Source organism: Onthophagus taurus, chromosome 11 (assembly GCF_036711975.1).
Source record: "Onthophagus taurus isolate NC chromosome 11, IU_Otau_3.0, whole genome shotgun sequence".
Taxonomy (NCBI): Eukaryota; Metazoa; Arthropoda; class Insecta; order Coleoptera; family Scarabaeidae; genus Onthophagus; species Onthophagus taurus.
Genome location: NC_091976.1, coordinates 19,549,411 through 19,571,845, shown reverse-complemented (window position 1 = coordinate 19,571,845; position 22,435 = coordinate 19,549,411). Strand labels below are relative to the sequence as shown.

Below are 22,435 nucleotides of genomic sequence, written 5' to 3'. Positions count from 1 at the left end.
TCCGAAGCCTGCACGAATATCGCTCCGAATTAAATCCCAAATGCCGGCTTTTTAATTAAATTCCAAGCCGGCTTTACGCGAATTTAGTACAACTTTTTTTTCATAGCTTTTATTTTTCAAATTTCCCACTAAAAATGTATCAAAAAAAACTCACTGAAACCGTTCAATCATACAAAAAAAATTGTTACGTGCAAATATTTTATTGCAAAGTTTATTGCATGTTCTTTTTTTTTTTCAACGTCGAATAAATTTTTGTATAAAATAAATCATTTATGGTCCAAAAAATACAAACTGATCAAAATAATCAAGAGCTTTGGATTATCATCAATTTCAAGCATATGTTTTAAAAGAAAGTTTCATTAATAAAATTGATTATATTCTTTGTAATCTCCAATCAGTTCTTGCAAAAAAATTATTTATTAAAATATTTGATGTTTTAGTTTCGGAGTTTCTTATAATGTTTTATTCACATAAAGAATTGTTATTCTTTAAATGATATACGAAAATTAACGATATTTTCACATTTTTCACCTTGTTTATTTTCTTTCTTAAAGATTTTTACTACGAGAAATAGTAAATATAAATTGATATATTACATCATTGATTTGGTTGAAAATGGAATATACTGGTTAATATTTTCAAAAACTACAAAATTATTTTCTTTACAAATAGACATAATAAACATTCGAATAAAATCCGCGAATAATAAACGAATTAATATGTAATCTGCAACCCTCTGGGACTGACGCTATGTATATGTATCACTAATTAATAATCAAAGAAGTCTTGGAGGTTTTGTTGAAGTGACGTGGACGTTGAAATTCGTACGTAATTGAAACATTTTAGACATTTAAGTCGAATCTGTGCTATAAAGACTTATCATTTTTTCAATTGCATTAGATTAGTAATCCTTCGAATCATAACAAACGCTCTATTATGAATTATTCCCGATAAAAACAAACACAAGACTGTGTCGACAATATTGAAACACTATATATTATAGTTATAGAGTGTGCAGCTAAAATTGCATGAAGAAATCTGCAGCTGAACGGGAGCTGTAGTATGCAGTATACAATTAAAAGTTGTAGACTATAATTTGTAGCTCCCATTTGTAGTTATTACTACATTTGACATGATATACAGTCGAGAATTAAAATTGCAAAAAAGCACCCTGTAATTGATCAACAACTATAGTTTGCAGAGCACAACAAAAACTTAGATTGTATAAACAAATTACAATTTATATCTGAGGTTTGCAATTATAGTTAGTTTCTTCTTTAATCTTCAGTATTTGCAATCATGCAAAGTATTTAACTTTGCTTATTGTAATTTCTCTTAAAATGGTATCAAGTCTTGTATGGCAATAATGTATCTGGCAATGTAGTCCACAGCATCTACAAACTTTTCACTTAATCACAATTATTGTCGTAACATTATTAAAATAGAAGCTTATATTAACAAGATGCATAACTTCACCAGATATTCCGAAAGTACCAATAACTTTAGTTTGTATTAACGTATTGAAACCCATGCTATATCATGGTGATGAAAGGATTTTATGATTGAACAAGACATGGTAGTAAAAAAACAATCGTAATTGAGCTAAGCTTAACATCTTAGTTGCCAAATCCAACCCATGGGCAGCCGCAAACTAAAAGTAGCTCAAAGGTTTCTGTACTAAAAGTGGACTCCATTAAATGTATTCCATTCTGCCAGCATTTTCTTAAAATTGTTCAGTGATACATCTTGGTCAAGTAAATTAATGGCTGCAAGTACTAACTCCAAATTGAAAGGGAATTGTTTTTCATTTCTACCATTCATATGACATGTTTCTGCTAAATTAGAAGATTCTTTTACAATTGCTGTTAGTTTTCAGTATTTTCTGATTCATCAGCTAAATCGCAGCCTTTTAAAAAGACGATTTGGTATTATAAGCATAATATATACCAACATCTAGTAACTTGGCGGAATCATGTATCGCCAGTTGGTACCGAATATTAAATTTGGGTTACTTGATTGAATTGTAGTACTTTCTCGGATACTTGGGTTGAATAAAGAAATTGCTAATATATTCTGCTTCAGTCTATTAGGGCATGTATCATCTTAAAAATTACAAAAATGCGGGAACAACTAACGACGTGAGAGGCTGTAGGCTGGTTTGTTTGTTGATTTTCGTCACATTCAAGGAGATTTCAAACCTTTAAGGACCCAGATTGTTGGGTTTGTAGGTACGGTGGTGATGATGGGCGAAACTCGTTCAGATGTAATTTGGTCTAGATCAAGATGAGGGGAAGATCCTAGAAGAATCTTATGACTGAAATCTAATTATCTTCTTGTGTAGATTAAACTTTTAGTTTCTTATCTGTCCCTATCTTTTTTTTCTGTTGGCGATTTAATGGTCTACTAACTATTCTTCAAGCATACGTAAATGTCATCCCATCAGCAGAAGGACTTAATTACTCGTATTGGTCTAATAACTCGTTTTATAACCTTACAATTACAGTCGGAGGCATTTCTTTAAGTTTTTAAATCGTTCCTCTATCCGTGTTAATCCGGGTGTTGTAAACTGGTGTCATCTCATTCGATCAATGAATGAAGGATGATGAATGACTTGTTATCAGAAATGATTTTATTGGGATATCCAAAACATGCGAAGCTTTTGGTGTTCAGGGTCTTATAAACTCCACGGTAATGATTTCTCAGAGCGATATTCTGAATGGTTCTGTTTGAATTCTGATGTGAACCCAGATTTTCTTCCAAGCTCATCTTCAGTGTTAGCCTCCGCTAGATTCGTTTGGTTTGCAATCAACTCGTATGTCTGCTGTCTTAGTTGCTTTCTTCATCTTCAGGATTCTTCTCTACGTGTTTTTCGCTGACCCATGATACTTATATTGTTCCCAATTTGAGTGAGGTTGGTTTTGATGTTAGCTTCCTTTCACCATGTTGTATAGCGTTGGTGAAGACGGCGATAACTGGTTTCTTCATCAGAGTTAAATCATCCCTTTTGAATTTTAGTGGTGATATTTTTCTGGCGTCGTGATCCGTTTTGTTGTTGAGATTTTGATGTTAATTTTCTGGATAAGAAATCTGACAATTCATTTTACTCCTCATGTCAATTGAAAATCCTGATTCAACATGAATGACCAAGTTAGCTTACTGTTTTAGTTGCAGTGTAATAATAACAAACTCTACGTCTGTTAATTCTTAGAGTAAATTATTTTTCAGATATGGTCAGAAGTGCTTCTTCAAACCGCCATTAAAGTGTCTAGCTCTACTTCAATACAAAGCATACCACTTTTACTGCATCAGGTTTAGTCCTACACTTTCGAAACCACTGGCTAAAGAAATAACCCAAAACATTATTGAAAAGTTATAATTCTTAACTTACTGATTCAAACTTCTACATAATAGGCTCAGCAATTTTAACTTCTCTTTCACTTTCACTCGGGACATAATTTTGCAAACTTTCACTTACAAGGGGTTATTTCATTTCTCATTCAAGCACTAAGTGTTTTAAGTCTTTATTACCATACATAGAATGCAAATCATATGCAATTTCATGCCATTTTCTTTTGGGCAGCCATAATTGTGGAGTGTAAATCCTTCTGAATTTAATAATTACTTTTTAGCAGTTAAATCAATTCATAATAATTAGAGTAATTTTTTTTTCAAATTATCTAAGAGGCATTTGTAAGAATTTCTGTAAATACATCACCGTGTTTCACACGGTAGTTTAATTCTTAACCCACGTTTATGCCCTATACCATTTCATTGTCTTGTTGTTTAAATTCCTTTAAAATGACTGTAACATAGTTAGTGTACTCTTCCTGCATACCTTTGGTTAGAAGATTCGCAATATTACTTTCCCATGTTGAATACCAGTTTCCTCATTCGTACCATTAAATATAACAACGTAAACTTTAGATAGATATGTATAATGTCTGAGGTTGAGCAAATAAGAAAATATAAAATAGTATTTTTGAAATAAAGCGATATTTATTGAAGATTGCACTAATTCAATAAAAATTGCAAAACTATATCTTTAAAAATAAAAAATAGGTATTTTTTAAACAAAGTTGTACTATAAATAAACCCGGTTTCGTCTGGTAATAAAACGACTTGGAGCACTCTATGACAGACTCAACTCCCGGAGGAACTTCACCGTAAGGTGCTGTTACAAGGGTGCGAGTAACTTCGGCGGTAAATATTGATTAGAGTAACCGTGCGACCCACATTTTACGGACAACGTTACACGGGTACTCGATCACTAGCACATTTTTTTCTTCTTTCGCTGCACAATTTATTCTTTTCTTTTCTAACTAAAATAAAAAAGAAAAATAGGGTAATCTACTTTTCTTAGGAAATAGGATTTCCTTATTGAAAGGTTTCTTAAGACTAGGAATTAAAAAGAAAACACTGTTTTATTGTCAAGTTTATTCTTTCTCCCCTCTTAATTGAGAAAAAAAGTTGTTAGTTTCTTATAAAACTTTCGAGTGTACTTCAAACCCACACCAAAACAAAGTAATTATTTACACTTTCCCTCCTTCAACTTCAACTTTTCTCTAAACAATTTTCATTAAACCCGTTTCCTAAAGCAGTTTAGGGGGGAAAACGTGTAGGGATATATTTATTCGAACCTTGACATTATCGAAAAAATATTGAAACAAAAGGGAGTGATACGGGTCAAAAGGTCGATCTCCGACGAGAATAAGAAGGGCGTTAGATGGCGCGTACTCCTAGGCGTCGTGATACCGGCGTCGAATTTGAATTTCAAATCGGCACCGATCGGAAGCGTTCCGCTGCATCTGCAACGGTACATAATATCCGATCCCCGGGTGTTATTTATGTCTGGTTGCTGAGGGCGAGGAATTGAAACCATCCGTCATGATGTTTTAAAATATATTATAAAAAAAACACTTGATAAAATAACTATAGTTAGAGGAATTTCATTCTTATTAAATAGTCACTTTGTCGATACATTTATCAAGTGTGACTATTATTCATTTCATAGATTTTCTCATCAATTTTCATATACAACTGTATCATTAACTTGTCAATAAAGTAATTTTATTAGTATTTGATTGACAAGATAAATAAGTTTAAGTATTTTATGGAGGTTTATGCTGAATAATTTAGATTTAGAGATAAGGGTTTGTATGTAGAGAATTTTTTTATCAGAAGTTAAATAATCCATTATATAATTTATCAGAATTCGTACGAATTCCAAGTAAAAATGTTGCAAGTTGGTTCATCAGACGATTTTGAAAAGAAAAGTTTTTACAAGGTCAGTTAGAAAAAATATAATTTTTTTTTAGATACATTAAAAATATTACAGTCTTAGGAATGGCACAATTTGATATGTATTATAATAGTCCTATTATGTCTAACGAATAATACTTTGATTTTTTTGAAATTCACGTTAAATGAATAGAACAAAATCAAACGTATAATGAATACAAGCACGTCCCTTTCAAAGTATTCTCTGTACTCATTCTGTGCCCAACTCTTTCGCTAGTTCGAGCTTCATATTATTGCATACGTCCTCAACAAGTTGAAGTTGACGCTTGTGTGATATGAGTAGTATCGTTGTACACACTTTTATTTGTATTGGTTCGTACAATAAAGAACTTCCATTATACTATCAAATAAAAATAAAAAAACATGGAAGTTATTCTATCGAGTAGTCAACGCGTTGAATTGAATGTCAAAATTCTGTAGAGGCTGAACACGTTTGATCTTCCCAAAAAGTTTTCCTTAACCCTTTCCTTCCCAAGTTAATTCCATTACTGGAAGTCGAAATAGGAATTTAAATGTGGTAACCATGTGAAGAAATGGGTTAATATGCTGAATTTGGTAGAAGTGTTGTTTTTTTGTAATGTCAAAATTGTTTTTGAAGTAAATCAGGTTCCAAAAGCAAAAATAGTGCATTCGAATATAATAAAATATCTTCACAAGATGTCTGTACCACACAAAACATGAGATGTTTAAATCCAGTGTGCAAGTTCTTGTTTGTTATTTGACAATAAATGGCTTATTCATTGATTATTTACAATATTAAATTCTTTTATTGTAAAAAAATGAATCATCTCATTTTCTTAGTTATCGACGCCATAACATAACAAGCTGTATTGGAACGCGCAAAGCGCATGATATTCCAACTGGTCTGTTGACTAACGAGCAATTTTGCTATATCGTTCTTCTTCTTCTACTTTCGACTAAGGAAATGTTTGTCAAGCCTCGTGTTTCAGACGAAGAGAACCAGCTCTTGCCACATACAAATTCTTGCCATTCTCTTCTTACTCATTGCTACTTCTTATTTTCTGGTTTTTCTAATGCATCTTTCTAATAAATCTTTCTCTAATGAAGGTGTTGGTTTATTTACATCGTAGTGTAACATTGAATATAAAACTCATTTCCATTATTTGCATCTTTTGCTTAGTCTTGTTTATCTCTGCTGTCGTCTCCGTACCATATGTCAGTATGGGTCGTACCATGGCTTAATATAGTTTTGACAACCCTATACCAATGTCACTTTTGTGACTTGTGTTTCTCTACATAGCTCGCGGTGGCTTATAATTTCAACATCGAAATATTTGAAATGCATAACCTTGGTCTTGAGTCTTTGAATATTATCATACATTCTTGTTTTCTCCGTTGATTTTCATATTATACTGCTTAGTTGTTATATTGAATCTTCGTCGCTTCCAATCAAAATGCCGTCATCAGCATAGCAAACTATGTAAATATTTTTTGTATGCTTTAACTTTTCTAAACTTAAAATTACACTCCATGGATTCTCTAGTTTCCCAATATCTTGCATACTCTACTTTGTGCCCATTTTCACTACTCCATCTCAAAGGGTTTAGATCTTGGAAGTTTGCATAATAGCTGATATGATAAAAAAGTCTTGTTGCTGTCGCAAAGAATACTTCTGAATTTCTTCTTTTTCACCGTAGCTTGTTTTTTCATTATTGAAATCAACATAAAGAGTGGCAAAGATGTTTTTTCCGTTATTTTTTAGCATATTTGTAGCTATGTTTCCTTTTTTGCACGTTGGATGTAGTCGTCTGATCATGACTTTGATTGGACTTGTTTGTTTATCGTCGAAAGAGACCTAATTTTATTACACAACAACTTGATTTTAGTTTTGTCTAAATGTGCCTAATCCTTTGAAAGAAGTAGCTCAACAATTTAACCTTTTTGTAACATAGTTCATATCTTAAAATAAAATACTGTGTGATAGATAATAAGAAAAATAATCCGTTACTCTTACAAGAATTTAGGTGGATGTATAATTTTTGTAATGCAGAAATTCCATCCTAATCATTATCCTTTGTTAATTAAAGTATGTATGAAGCCTAATTATGAGAGATGCAAGTTTCACCATATTTTCATATTGATGGAAGGAGAGGAAAAAGGTGGAGAGTCGATAACAAGCTCTAATACACAATGACTGCTTTGATACCTCGGAATTAGTCAATATCATTATACGTCATAACTTACAAATATCACGTGTTCACAATAAACTTTAATTTCATCTCTGCAAGTGATAAAAATCGAAAAAAAATATGATTGCAAAAATAGAATTTGCCCAAATGCATTACTCGATAATGTCGACCTTCTTCTTAGGAACCATTATCGCCATGCGGCGATTTGTAGATTTATGAATGAAGTTTAAAATTGCTAGTAAAAAGGAAAAGAATATTTATTTCATCTCAAACAATATTTTAAATTACCTCTTCGCCCATCGAGTGATAATAATAGAATAGCTGATTAAAAAAAGGATATCGTTCCAACAAACTTTGAAATGAGAAAAGTGACTTAACTTAAGTGAACTTAAAACCTATGTATTTGATTAGCTGATTATATACCGCAATAAAAACAACTTTCTCCCAAAAATTTAATTTTATGTTTGACTGCTTATGAAAATTGCTCTACTTAATCAATTGAAATCAGACGCAGTTGTAGATACTCCGCTATAAATGTAGCTGCGGTCGCTTGCAGCCTACTACTTTTGGGTTCATAAGGTATTAATTGAAGACCTTGCAGCAACAACGAGTCAGCTCCATTTTAACAAATTGTTCAGGAGACATAAAAAACTTTTCTGTAACAATACCCTAAGTCTTTTGCAATTAGTTTTTTTTCCTATTAGGTATAATCAAAGATTCATACCGATTATAATCATTTTTAACAAAATTAACCTTTCAAAATTTTGTTTATTTATAATTGTGTATTGAAACTACCTCGTTGTTACTACCAATTTACAAAAAAAGCTACTTTATTAGTATTTTAGAGATGTTGAAACACATTTACAAAACCAATAATTTATTTAAACAGTTATTCATTTGCATCATCATGATTTTCTACCACATTATCAGATTTTAAAGATCTGTAAAATGGTAAATCATTTTCGGGCACATACTTACATTGTTTAATTGTTGAAATTTGAATGGCAGTGGAGTAGAATATGCAGCTGCTGAACTTTTTGGAAATCCTTAAGAATCAGCAAACTAGCAGATATTGAACATTGGATTTCTTTTAGTTCACTGCTGTAAGATATTACTCTGAGTCTTGATATACTCTCGCCAAAGTTTGCTTAATTTTTAGATCATCATAAAAAACTTGGCATTTATTGAGGTGCAACTTTTTTTCAGTTACTACCTCATTCTTCTGATCGTCGGTTAACTCCTTATTTTTAATCATATTTTCTAATCTATCACAAGTTTGACACGTGTCAAACAAAAAATAAATCGTAAGAGATGACAGGCTTAATACTTAAGGTGCCTTGTTCATTTTTCGATTAGTTTGCATGTCACTATACATATACTGCAGGTTCATAGGTTTTTAAGTATAACTCATGCAAGAGCTGCCTTGTTGTTGCTATAATTTAAAAGTGGAGGCAGCTCCAATTAATATTGCCCTACCAGGATTCTATTCGGTTGGGTGCCTCTTTGTTGCACCAACCGATGGCTACTATTTTATTGGCTGTAACAGTGTATTTAACTCATTTTTGACACAAAGTGGAGCTGTCTCGTTGTTGCAGCAAAATCTTCAATTGTGGAACCTCGTTCGTAAGCGACCTCAGCTTCATCTTACAACATTTTCACCTTAATCCGACGAAGTCACAGATTCTTCGCAATAAGTTTAGTCAAGATCGCTTGTGGCTGAGGCGTTACAATTTATTGATTACTTTCAGTTTTATGTGGTATTTATTGTAGATGCCAATGCCACGAAATTTAATCATCAAAATAACACGAATACACTAGTAATTACATCATTTGTTGCTCAAATAGTGCAGTATTATTTATATTATTTCATGTGCACTCAACTCGTGCGTACGGTTTCGTCAACCTACTCAAAACATCGACTCACCGGTGTAAGGAAATATTATTCTTCCACTCAACAATATTTTAAATGTCCCCTAGGGATGTGTGTATATTATTGTTCATGTGCTCAATGGATACCTTGTGTCGCAATAAACAATATAGCTATATCTTTTTAAATAACGAATTTTGGAATATTATCTTTCTGCTCCCCACCCATTCAATTGTATTCTCAAAAATTATATAATTTTGTAGAAGGACCCAAGTATATTTAAATCGAATATTTCTACCATTACTAAATCATACGCAATTTCGAGAAATACTTTGCAAAGAATTCAATTAATCTTTTCATTCTCAACAAATTCAACATATCATCAAAAGAGTAATGGAATACTTGCAAGATATTCTCCGTTTAAGTGATTAACTATTAGCATTTTGATAAGGTAATATTATAAGATAATTCTCATACACGTTTATGTTTGTTATGTTTGTTATGTTTGTTCTTATTTGTAGCATAAAATTTGTGTTACGATGCTTCACGAAATATTTACGTTTTCTGGATACATGCCATTTTCATCGCATAGAGTAAGATTAAAGTATGGGTTGGCATGAAAACCATATTGATAGGATAAAAATCGTTAGTAGCAAAGAGGTTAGATCATTTGACCTGTTAATAAAGATTGAAGACAAGTTAAAACTAGTACTAAAATATAATGTTAAAGTTTATTAAGACCATGATTTACAAAACTTCTAACAAATGACATAAACAAGATTGGTCTTAAATAAAGTTTTATTTTATTTCAAAGAATTTCGACCGATAAATTAATACGCATATCTCCATAAAAATAATCTTTTTATCTTTAAATTTATTTAATTTCATTAATTCCATTGATTAATTTGAAATTTATCCTTTTTTTCCATCCCTACTGTTAGAATTGCAGTAGTTTTACGAACGACGTCCAGACCGGAAGTGCTCGTCGCCATTTCGTGAAATGTAACTGACAGTAATCGCCTGTGATGTAGTAAGACTGGACGGGTGGAGGGTAAAAGAGGAGCATAGTACAAGAACAAGGGGTGTCAGAAAGGAATAAAAAAGAAAAGATGAGGCCGGAGCTGCCGTCTTCGTCGTCGTTGTACATTTGTGGCGCATTGTGATCGGGGTCGGATAAAATAGAACCGTGAACTACTGCTGTGTTGCCACGCCGTTGATTCTCGTCTCTTCATGGTTCAACCGAGCAACAACAACAACGGAGGCTCGGACATGGACTCGCTGGAGGACATGTTGCGGAAGGTAAAAAAGATATGAAAATGACAAAAAAAGAATAAAATAAATTTCTGCTAAATTTGCGATTTAACTATTTCTAACAAATTTCAATTTAACTTTATAACCCAGAGGCGAGCGGTGACATCGCCGTGTCGCGTCGTTTCGATAAAGTGCAAAGACATTTTGTCCTTCGGCTACCGTTTTGCATTTATTCTCCATGCAGAATTTTAACGCACCCCGTCATGCAAGGAAGTGATTTTCTTGTGGTTGTACGAAGAAATTAATGCCTTTTAAACGAATCAAAACAAACTTAAAAAAAAGTGGAATAGAATTTCCACTTGCCGGGTTGAATAAACTTCGAGTTGAAGCACTTCAATTTATATCGTGTTTACCTTTCATTTCTGCCCCCGGAGGGGTCTCGAAGACGACTGTCTGTGACAAAAGCGAACCTTTTACCTTTCCTTCGCGTGCCATTTGCTTTACTCCAGCGATGAGGTCTTTTGAAACTGTACGAAGTTAATTAAAGCTCCCTAACAATACGTCTTTAAAAAACTTAAAACAAGAGAATTCGAGGAATACGAATTCGTCTCTCAAAGACTTTTTTGTTTGATATGAATCCCAACAAACTCAACGGATTTCCAACCAGCTTTCCATCCGGTTCCCCATTCGGTTCTCTATCTAGAATCGATCAACCTAGTTTGGAAGTTTAAATCTTTATTCGTGAAATCGGAATACTCAATCAACCAATCGGGTATTAACTTAAAATAGTCAATACAACCCTAGTTTCTGTTAATCCTAACAATGAGGATTTCTTCGTAATGAAAGAAAATAAAATAAAATGTAGATGTGGTTCTAAATGTGTTTACGTGAGAGTTTCGTTTTTGGAGATAATACATTTCACTCGTAAGACCTAAATTGCCTAGCTATTTCATTTTTATTGTTTTCCAATAAAAGTGGGAAACGTTCCGACACCTCGAGCAAAACGGAATGGACAAACGTTCGAGCAGTAAATTAAGAGGAGTCCGTTACAGTTCTGGTGTGGGAAACGCCACCGGCGCCCCGATAACTGTAAATAGAGAAAACTATTTCAGGTTTTACACCACGTACCCTCTCCGTATACGTTCTTGTCTGTGTTTATGTTACGCTTCCCTGTCAGATTTTATTGGATTCTGCAACCTCTTCCGAAAAGTAAAAGAAAATAGCTGCAATAATTCATGCGAGTGAGGCCCTCTTGGAGAGGGCGTGTCAACTACATTCGTTTTTCCGACTTGACACACGCGAAACCGAAGAAAACGAATCGCGCCGGACGCCCGAGCAATAATCGCCAGAAACAATCTCGAGTTTCAAAGGGTTTCGGGAAGCAGGAAGACAGCGTAACTGACACGGAGGAAGTATAGGCGAAGAGGAGACGATAAATCCTTAGGGTTGTCGGCTGAGAAAAGCCTCCTCCGGTCGCCATCTTTCTAGGCAGAAGAGAAAAAAAATCAGATATTGATCCTGTCAGCGTTACATCCGCCGGCTATTCATCATGGAACGTGTCAAAACCGAACGACGGTTACAGTTTTACAAATGAGTTGTCCGTCGTGTGACTTAAAAAAAAACTCCCCTTGCTATTTGTTTGTAGGTTTCTAGGTCGGTGGGCTAGAATTTTTTTTTAGATTAATGTCGAAAGAAAATTGTAAAGGTTTTTTTGAAGTGTCAAGACTTATAAAAAAAGTTTCCCCATTTAAATCGCAAAGAACACTCCCTCGTTTCATTCACCTATTTGTTATACCACGCACGATTTTTCCGGGTGAAGAAAAAAAGTTTTTTAAGTCGACCCGATAAGCCACAAATTCCCAATCCCTTCGATAGAACGAAGACTCTCCCTTTTCCTCTTGAATTTATGATTTTTTTACGCACTCTTATCATTTTCCACTCACACCCTCAAAAAACGTCTCATCGTCTTCAATAAAAAAATTCAGAACCCCAATGAAAATGTTCGTGTGTAAGCTTTATTTTTCTTTTTTTCTTTCTCGCAAAAAGGGCTTTAAGGTCAGTAGGGTGTCAGGTGGGACTCTCCAGAATAAGAAAACGTAGACCACGTGTTGCGTCGCGAGGTTTAGATGTTGTCTTTGGGTTTCGAAGCACGTCCGAACACCTACCTGCTTCCATTACGGCGGCTTTCACGCCGTCCCGATAAAATAAAACGCGATTTCCCGGACTGGGGCCTCCAACCGGAACGCGGCGGTTTCGAAACCCGGAAAATCCCGGACTTCGAATCTGATTTTTACCTTTTCTAAATTCATTTCACCTTTAAAGGAATTTACTATTGATCAGTAAAGTTCCTCCAAAAAAAGCTAAACAAAAAAAGTTAAAATTAATTTTTTTGTGATGCTTAATAGATGTTGAAATATTTCAAAGCGTACTACTACTGATAAAGTTATCCGGACTCCTAACGAGTTAATTAACGAATCTAATTACCGAGTTATCCCGTGCAACTTGTTGAAGAGGAACGTTCCCCTTTCGTGAAACCGCACTTCTCCACGCTTATTTCCTTCTTTTTTCTTGCCCTTCCGGTAATTTTCTTAAAGGCGCCGCGAGTCCAACGGGGTTAACTTCATTAACAAGCCGAGGCGAAACAAAACGGGGGTGGGTACCTTATGAAACAACCAGAAACAATTCAAAAACTCGGATTGGATAACGGATTTCGTTTTAAATTTCAAATTTTAAGATTAATTCAGTGTATATGACTTGGAACTGAACTTAGTTATGTAACCTGGATTAGGTAATATTGGATAGGTAAGAATTCAATGTCGGGAAAAGTTTTCTTGTAGTTAAACCATGTAGTCAATGTAATAAGTTATGTTTGGCAGTTCAGATCATCCCTATTTCTGTCTTTATCTAGACGTTGATTCATTATGTGCTCTAAAAATGCTGTTTGGCTTTTTGATGTGTCTTGTTCAATTAGAAATATTGGATAATCAAATATAGAACAGAATGTAAAGAATACCAGGTTGTTTCTTGGTTAGCCATTAAATTTGCAATGAAGCTTTTACATTCTGTGATCAATTAATATAAATCTATCCACTCTTTATTTGCATCCACGAAATTTAGGACATTAAAATAAATGAAGCTGTCATTAAATCATTTATTAACGCCTTTGTTACTAAACTTATGAAACCCGATATGAAATATGACAGGCAAAATCGCTTCTGTAACAAATGGTCCTTAATGTTGTTTTAGTTCTGAATCGTAACAAAGATTGCGTCTATTTTGGGTTTGCTTTAAAGTAATATTCAGTAATACTTTAAGGTAATTTCTGATAACCCTTTTTTTGCTGAAATGCAAAGTGTTGTAGAAACATTAACAAAGTAAACTATTGGTGCCCTCAAAATATGAGTAACACCTCATCTTTCTGCTCGAGTTGCACGTAGGTACGACATAGCCGTTCTTAGTGTCAAAAACAATCTCGAATATTTGGGATAACGATGAGGATAGTGTAGTTATCCAAATACACCTTGGAGATGGTGATTATTTTTGTGATGATTTATGTGACATCATAATGTGTCATAATATGTGATGCTTCCAACATTTTATTACAGTATCAATTTGTCACATTGTTTGTGTTGGCTAAATTACTTCTTCCTCCAAGTAAGTCTTTTCCGAGTATCGCATATTGCAAAAATTGCAAAACAAATACAAAACGATTAAAGACTGTTTAGAGAAAAAAGTTTTCCTTACTACTCTTATTCTGATAAGAGTTTTTCAAATCCTCCTCAGCACCCCAGACACTTTCATTCTGTTAGCCGCCGTTTTATTCAGTCTTTATCCATATTTAACTTGCACGCAACGAATGCTGCATAAAATCTTACATAAAAATACCTCATTTGACATTATCACAGTTTCTGCCTTTCTTTTCAGTCGCCCATTCGATAAACTTTAATTATCCCTTACCTTTTATTTCCCCAATTAATTAAAATCACAATAAAATGTTGAAGAGCTCATTCTGTTGTGCATCGCATAAAGTTAGAGAAGTTAGAGAAGCTTATAAGTATAATCGGGTTTGTTATGTTAACAACTTTGATGAAAAGTCAGATCAAAATGAAGGATTTTTAACCATACATAATATTTTCGTAAATCTTCTGATGCATTCAAACATACACACTTCCTGCTTTACCTGCCAACATCGCCGACATTATGATGTGAAGAGATATCATCTTGATCATTTATCAAGGTTGTATTATAATAAGCAAGGTCATATTATTCGAGAAATACAGATTCGCCATGCTGTCAATACTGAATTCGCCAATATTAAAAAAAAATATTTGCTAAAAGAAGCTAAAATTGTTAAGAAATATTTACTTCGTAGGTGTTTGCTGTGAGAATATTATTTACATATTAAATATATCACCGAAATCTCTGGCTAACTTAACACTCTTTAAACGCTTTCTCTTTGGCTAACTAAAACGTCTTTTAAGAAAAGGTTTGACGTTTCGGATGCCATTTTGCAACCTTCTTTCTGAAGATTGAAGATTGGTATTTAAATAATATTATATTATTAAATGGTGTCCTTGTCCACCATACTGCCTGGAGTTGTACAGTAATAATAATAATAATAACCGATTTTCAATGACGTACACTGGTGTTTTGCAATCATCTCAATGATGTGCACGCAAACTCTATTTTACTCTCGTAAAATTCTTTATCAAGACCTTCGTTTTATCCGTATAAGATGTCTCTAGTACATGATGTTGCTGTTTACTTCAGAAATCAAACACATTTCCATCTTCCTCACTATGTTAAGAAGCATGATATTGAAGTGAATACAATCTAAGAAAGATTTTCCAACAGTATTATGAATAGAAATTGGGCCTTACTTCTTTGAACAATATGTTTTGGACAATATGATCCATAATTTTACTCCAGTCTTTGAAGAACTTAATTTGGAGAATTTCTGGTATCAACACGACCTACAGCACGACCTTATTCAATATTTCTTAGGCACTTGATATCCATTAGAGACGATGTACTCAACAGATTGAAACCCTTGTGATTTTTTCTTAAAAGTTATCTCAATACTTATGTTTATAAACATCGTTCTGTCACCTTGAAAAGAAGCAATCCGTAGTGAATGTTTCCGTATAGCACAAAAAATGCTGGAAAGATTTATTCAAAACATTCAATTTCACTTACAACAGTGTTTGGACAGGGATAAGCACTTGGCTGATATTATTTTTTTAAATTTTGAAACTTGGGAACCAATTGTGTCGCACCCTGTATAACGTTTTCTATACCAACCCTGTTTTTGGGTTATTTTTAATAATAATAATAAATGCTTTATTGCATCAGGTCTACCCAATTTCTCAATTCTGGTATTTCTTTTTTCCAGGCTGCAAAAATCCAAATTTTGGGCAAGCGATATCACATGCTTTGTAAATGAGTTCATAAAATGTTGCGCAAACAACCTCCACATCCATTTCATTATAAATTATTGTACCAATCTGTAGAGTTTAACAAATTGTAGAACAACGGAAAATTCGCTCGCTTAAAGTTATAAGTAGGCACCCTACATGTAGCTTGGAATTCTAAACAAGAAAATACCATTTGAAGTGCGTGATGATGGATTTTCCTTCTGTTCGCGCTATTTATTGAAGATGTAAAATAGTTATCATTGCAATTTCTCATTTATTTGTTGAATCAAGTTAATCACCACTTTTGCCATCTAGATAATACTGCAATACTAAATTTATGGCTTTCATTGGTTATGTACTTTTTAAGTTTGAATTTCCATTTGAAGGGTTTCGCCCGGAACAATTTTTAACCAAAAAAATATCTCCTAGAAAATTTAGTGAAGGAGTTGCGTTGTATTATCGGTAAAATTCCAACTTTTCAGATATAGTTACGATAAAGAATATCACAGAGGTGGACTCTTTCAGTACACAATATAGGGTTGGTCTTACTAGGATGTATTAAAAACTTTCTATATATACTTAATCAATTTTAAAATGGACTTAACAACTCTAAGGTACTGATATCAATACAAAGAATTTAACTGAAAACCAATTAAGTAGTATAATAGTATCTATGTTTATGTACAAACAATGATGTAAGATAAAATATGCTTTTGTTTGCGTTTCGTCGTATAATATGTTTGTGTGACGAAAACAACTATAAGTTTTAATATGAACAAAACTTTGCAGGCACACGTACTTTAACAATTTGCGGGTACACTCGTGTGAGTAGTTAACAACTTTTCTCTAACTTGTCAAATGTGCGAGTAAAACTGTAAACTTTCTCGTCGTAGCCATCTACAAAGGGGTTGCCATTTAAACCTTTTAACTCGAAATGATATTTCGAAAAGAACATGAATTTAAACAACAAATCTACGTTACTTGCAATTAAAAATTGAATATTTACTAGAGATTTTCAGTAGATGCAGCATTTTTTTATAGATGCATTTTCGGATCGTCGCCGATTTTGAGTCTAATTCGAACCGTTCACTTTCCATTAAAAAAGCATTAAATTTAAATTACGCAACTCGGCAACTTTCCATTAGGGAAACCGACGGCGTCGGAAAACCGTTTGCCTCGCTGACGCTGCAAAATTCCGTCCCTGGCTAGAATTCATTTTGCGCTGCTTTTCGTACTCGCCGATTGTGTTTTTATTCCACCATCCCCAGGCATTTTACTGCATAGTTAATGTTCATTAATTTAAAATTGTAACGTCCAGCTCAGTTTTTGACCAAAATAAAATTTTAATTCACCAAAAAAAAAACGTAATTAATTTATAATTTAAACGAAATTTTTTGCATCCTGTTAAAAAAATCTTTTGTGAAGTCATCTAAAATCACAACCAAAACGAAAATTCCCTTAGAGATATCTCGATGACATTTCATATGTTCGAAGATCCCCACATCAACGTCCTGGTTCACACCTGGCCCTGTTCTTTCAAATATTTGCGTCAATTGACGTGTCCTATATCACGTGGGACTCCCCCGGGGAGTCCACGGAACCGTGTTCTGTCGTTATTTACGATTCCACAGTGACACGTGGACGCCCACCCATTTCGATCGGAACTCCAAAACTCGACACGCCCCTCAAATTCAACAACCACACCATATCAATGTTTTCGTTATTTTCTTGAATTCAAAACTTTGATAAAATGTTCTAATACGATGAATTCTCCCGGGAACAACGAGGTCTAATAGGGAAAATTAATAACGATGGGGGGAAAAGGAGGTCGACCTGAATAAAATATACCCACCCACCGTTTCGATTGGGAACACGGTGGACCTGAAGCTTCCCTACGTAGGTAATCCTATAATTGGGTCCTAACTCCCTTAACGACATACCAATCGTTTCTGCGACAAGTGGAACCGGCTATTATATTGATTAAAGGAAAACTGGTTTCCCCCCAAAAGAGGGTCATCTAACTCATTTATCACACCCTAAGATAAAATGATGAAGTCAATAAGATCTTTAGTCCAAAAGAGGCAAAATCAATTTAAATTTAAAAGTAGGGAATCGATTTAAAAAAGAGTCGAAATTTGTTCAGAAGGCAGTAACAGTTTCAGTTCACCGATTTCAATTTGTATCCCTAATCGGATTTTTTTTAATATTCGCGAGAAACTCTGGGGGCGACGGGGAACAATTTGCTAAAGCGAATTCGCCGGAAATCAGTCGGTATAAATAATCCGAGTTCTTTTCGCTTATCGAATTTCATATTCTCAGCACATAAAAAATAAATTATCTTACTCCTTCAATCCCCCTTTCCCTAAAAACTGAGAACCTTTTATAAATTACTAAAAAAAATTTCATAACTTATATTGATTATTTAGACTAATTTTAATAAATCACAAAGATGTTATTATATTGATAATAAAGACGATTAACATTAATAAACACCAGACGTTAATCCACAATATATTTTAGAACATCCAAGTACCACTTTGTTGTTCGGTGTTGTGAATTTGTTCTGGTAATCGAACCACAACATTCGTATGTTTCCAGATCAGGTGTATAAATCTGGTAAGAAAAACTGAATGAATAATAATAATAATTTATTTCCAAAAAACTCAAAAGTTACAGGTCATCGGATACAGTGTTTGTATTTCTTTATGTAATTCACAACATTATAGAAAATATAATAATACAGAACATATGACAAGATTTCTACAGCTTCATTTTGGCCGGCGAATTCATGAACGTGATCCCTTAATATCTTTGATGGAGCATTGATGTAGTTGTATCTATAAGTTTGTTATAAAATTTTACGGCCTGGTAATATACCAATTGTTGACAGATAGTCAATTGGTGGTATGGAATTTGTAAAGACGAGTTGTTCCTCGTGCTGTAGTGATGATATTGCGCTCTGCACGACAATTTTGTTTTATGAAAATAAGACATCTATAGATATACAGCGAATAGAGAGTCATTATTTTTAATTCTTTAAACAATGGTTTACATCTCTCCATTTGATTTGCATTCATTAACGTTCTGACTGCTCTTTTTTGTATTATAAATATTCGTTCAGCTTTTAGGGAACTTCCCCAGAACAACACGCTATAAGAGATAATGCTTTGAAAATTTGAATAATACACCACCATTACTGTATGTCGATCTGCTGGAAAAGTACTGAACTGAGTTTCTTTCCAACTTCATGTATCTGTGCAATCCATTTCAGAGAACTCTCTAAGAGTACTCCCAGTAGTTTAGCATCTGTTGCATGAATAATAAAAATCAGTGGATTTAGTGTGAAACTCAATTCTTTGCATTTTTCTCATTCAGTTGTACTCTATTAGCTTTAAACTAGTCAGAAGCGACCATCGGACTAAAAACTTCATCTCCTTTTAGCTTATCATTGGAAATCGCCTCGTTAACCAGACTTGTATCGTCTGCAAACATTATAGTATTGCATATTTTCAAGGATTCCGGGAGACCACTAACATACAGCAAGAAAAAAATTGGCCCCAAGATGAATCCCTGCGGTACACCAATCCCAACCTTTTCAATAGTCGACCGGCTTCACTGGCGATCATATAACACAACCAGTTTTGGTCGAAATTTAAGTTAACCGAAATTGTGTCGTACATTTACTCATCAATACATAGCCTTGGAACCATTACAGATTTTGCCAGACGAAATGGTGCTGTAAATTGATAAACCTTTATATTTTCACTAATATCTTTCTAAACTTTAATAGTTAGTTGATAGATACAAATTGAATTCAAACGATCATCATATTATTCTAATTATGCTTCATCAACAAAATCGTTAGCTAAATCGTCATCACTTTGGACTTCTTCTTTTAGCTCATGGAGAGCGATGAATTCAATCAATTGATACTGAAAACTACACAATAATCTTGTTCTTAAAAAAACTTGCAATGATACTCAATATTTATCTAAACACTTTTGGAGTTAACTTGAACAAATTATCAATTTACTTTCTTAGTAGTGATTATTCTTTTAAAATTTGCAAAGAAAAGGTGCCATGATGTATGTGATATTATTACTTCTGTAATGTTTTTTTCCTGAAAATGTTAACTTTTCTAATTATCAAACTGTATCGTGCTTTTCAAAAATGTATTCTATGGTTTTCTTGATTATTTCTGCATCCCTATCTTCAACATTTTCGTGACTAAAAACAGAATAAGGTGTACATAAACGAGTGACTCCTAACAGAAAAACATTTCTACTTGCCTTTTTTGTTGCTGCTGGGCTGAGGGGAGCGGCCCCTCTCGTCTTCACGTACTATAAGATCTATAGTGATTTATCCTTGATGAACCATATCATTGTTTCAAAGACATGTTCCTTTATGGTGTTAGGCAACTTTTCTTATCTCTTTCTGCATTCTTTCCTTTAAATCATTCATAAAATCCATAAACAAAAAAAAATGTTTCATAATGTCCACAACAATATTTATTATAATTGCGAATCGATATGGAAAGCATTCATTAAATGTGCAAATTCAACCCAAACAATAAATTCAAACATCAATAAATTTCATAAAACCATTCCAACATTAAATAAAAGCCTGTGACATTCCTCTTTTTGTCAACGGGTCAGATAAGGGTTTGGTGAAAGTCAACCCTATTAAATTCCGTTTCCATTGTTAGATCTTCACTTTAGAAATTCGCAATCTCAAAAATTCCAGTCCCTAAAACTGCCTAAAAAACTTTTTACCCTCATTAATCCCCATATAATATATCCTTTGTCATTCCCACCAAATAGCTCAAACAGCCATCCTTTAATGGTATCCGCAATGTCATCAAACAACCCCGAAACTACCTCGTATCAGTTTCCAATAGTAACAACCTTCCGGATCGTAACCCAAAGCAATACAAACCAGTTACATGACTACGACAATTCAAGTCCCCTCTCTGTTTGATGTTTGGTTCCCGTTTGATCGTCGGGATTAAGTACTCAAATTAATTAAGGAATACCGAAATCGACGTCGGATTACAACGACCGTGTCTTGTTGTGTCTCTTCTACGGTTATTGCCCTTGTCTCGTTAGCAATAATTCAAACCAATTACTATTAGTAGTTGTACTAGCATTATTACTAGTAGATTGCTTTGAGTTTAACAAACCATAATAAGTTAAATAATTTGCTTAAAGTAAACTTGTTGCTATTTTTTATAAAGACGTCTCGATTAGTCTTAGCGTTGTAATTAAATTGGAATTTCCAACGGCAGTTGAACTATACAACTGCGCAAGGGTCTTAGTAATTGGTAGTTACTGTGATTAAGTCCCGATTATCGGACCGACGACAGCTTTGCCGATGCGAAACTGCTAAACTCAATTTAAACGGGTTCAATTGATGGACAAATTGATAACTCGATAGATTCTATTTATATCATTTAGAAAAGAAAAAGTTTAGAAAAGTGGTTCAAATTGCACTAATTAATCAATATTATTTTAATAGTACAGGGTGTCCCAATTTCGATGTCCGCATAGGCTATCTCCGAAACTAAAAGAGATAGAAAAAAAGTAGCTTACATGTCATGATCTCGTTTTTCGAGAAAATGCTAATACCGAAAACTCCGAACAGCTATCGTCTTTTGTTTTCGCCCTATCGGCAAAAACTGAAAATTTTGCAAAAACGACAATCGCGAATATCTCACTTATTATCAAAGATGGAGTATTATAAATAAAACATTATATGGGCAACTTTTTACGAAGAATTCAGTGGCGTAGGTAGAATTTTTTTCCCATTTTTTATTTTCGAGATTTTTGACGTAAATTTATTTTTTTAAATGGAAACCATAGTTGGCTATGACCTAAAATAATTTGTTATTTTCTTCTGATAACAAATATATATAGTTTGTGGGGCATATTTCTTATAGTTATTGAATAATTAACAAAAATTCATTTTGTTCTATCTAAACATAATGTATGTATTTAAAAGTTAATGTTGCTATGGTGATAACTATACATACTATGATGGAACATAATGTATCAAATAATTGCCAAAGTTTGTATTTAAAAATTCGATAACAACTCTGGCATTATGAGCTGGTATGATGCACCAGCATGTTAGGTGTCAAAGTATAACAAAACTAAATAAAACTTTACAATGAACTTCGAAAATTATGAAAATGTAACATGATGGAATGCTATATGTTATCAGATAAGAATGCGACGTTAGCCGCGGAATTATATTTCACAAGGTATCCGGAAAGAAGACAACCGCACGTAAGAACCTTCAGCCGGTTAGCAGAAAATTTAATAGATTTTTAGTCCACGTGCAAAAACATACCAAAATGGCCTGCAAGAGGATGAAGTCAATGTGTTGGCTTCACTTGCGATAAATCCATCAACATCTTGCAGAGAAATTGAACAAGACGTCTGACCCAAAAACCGCTG

At 33.6% G+C, this 22,435-nt stretch overlaps 1 protein-coding gene across 10 annotated transcripts in view; it reads left to right on the top strand.

The window, feature by feature from the left end:
* LOC111424081 (uncharacterized protein CG43867) overlaps nucleotides 1-22,435 on the top strand; it is a 193,589-nt gene that overhangs the window by 137,047 nt on the left and 34,107 nt on the right. Inside the window, exon 2 of one of the 10 annotated variants that reach the window (XM_023057502.2) lies at nucleotides 10,257-10,614. The exons of the other annotated variants lie outside the window; for them this stretch is intronic. Within the exon in view, the coding sequence (XP_022913270.1) occupies nucleotides 10,546-10,614 (69 nt within the window). The 5' untranslated portion in view covers nucleotides 10,257-10,545. The remainder of the gene's footprint in view (nucleotides 1-10,256; nucleotides 10,615-22,435) is intronic. 10 annotated transcript variants of the gene reach the window in all.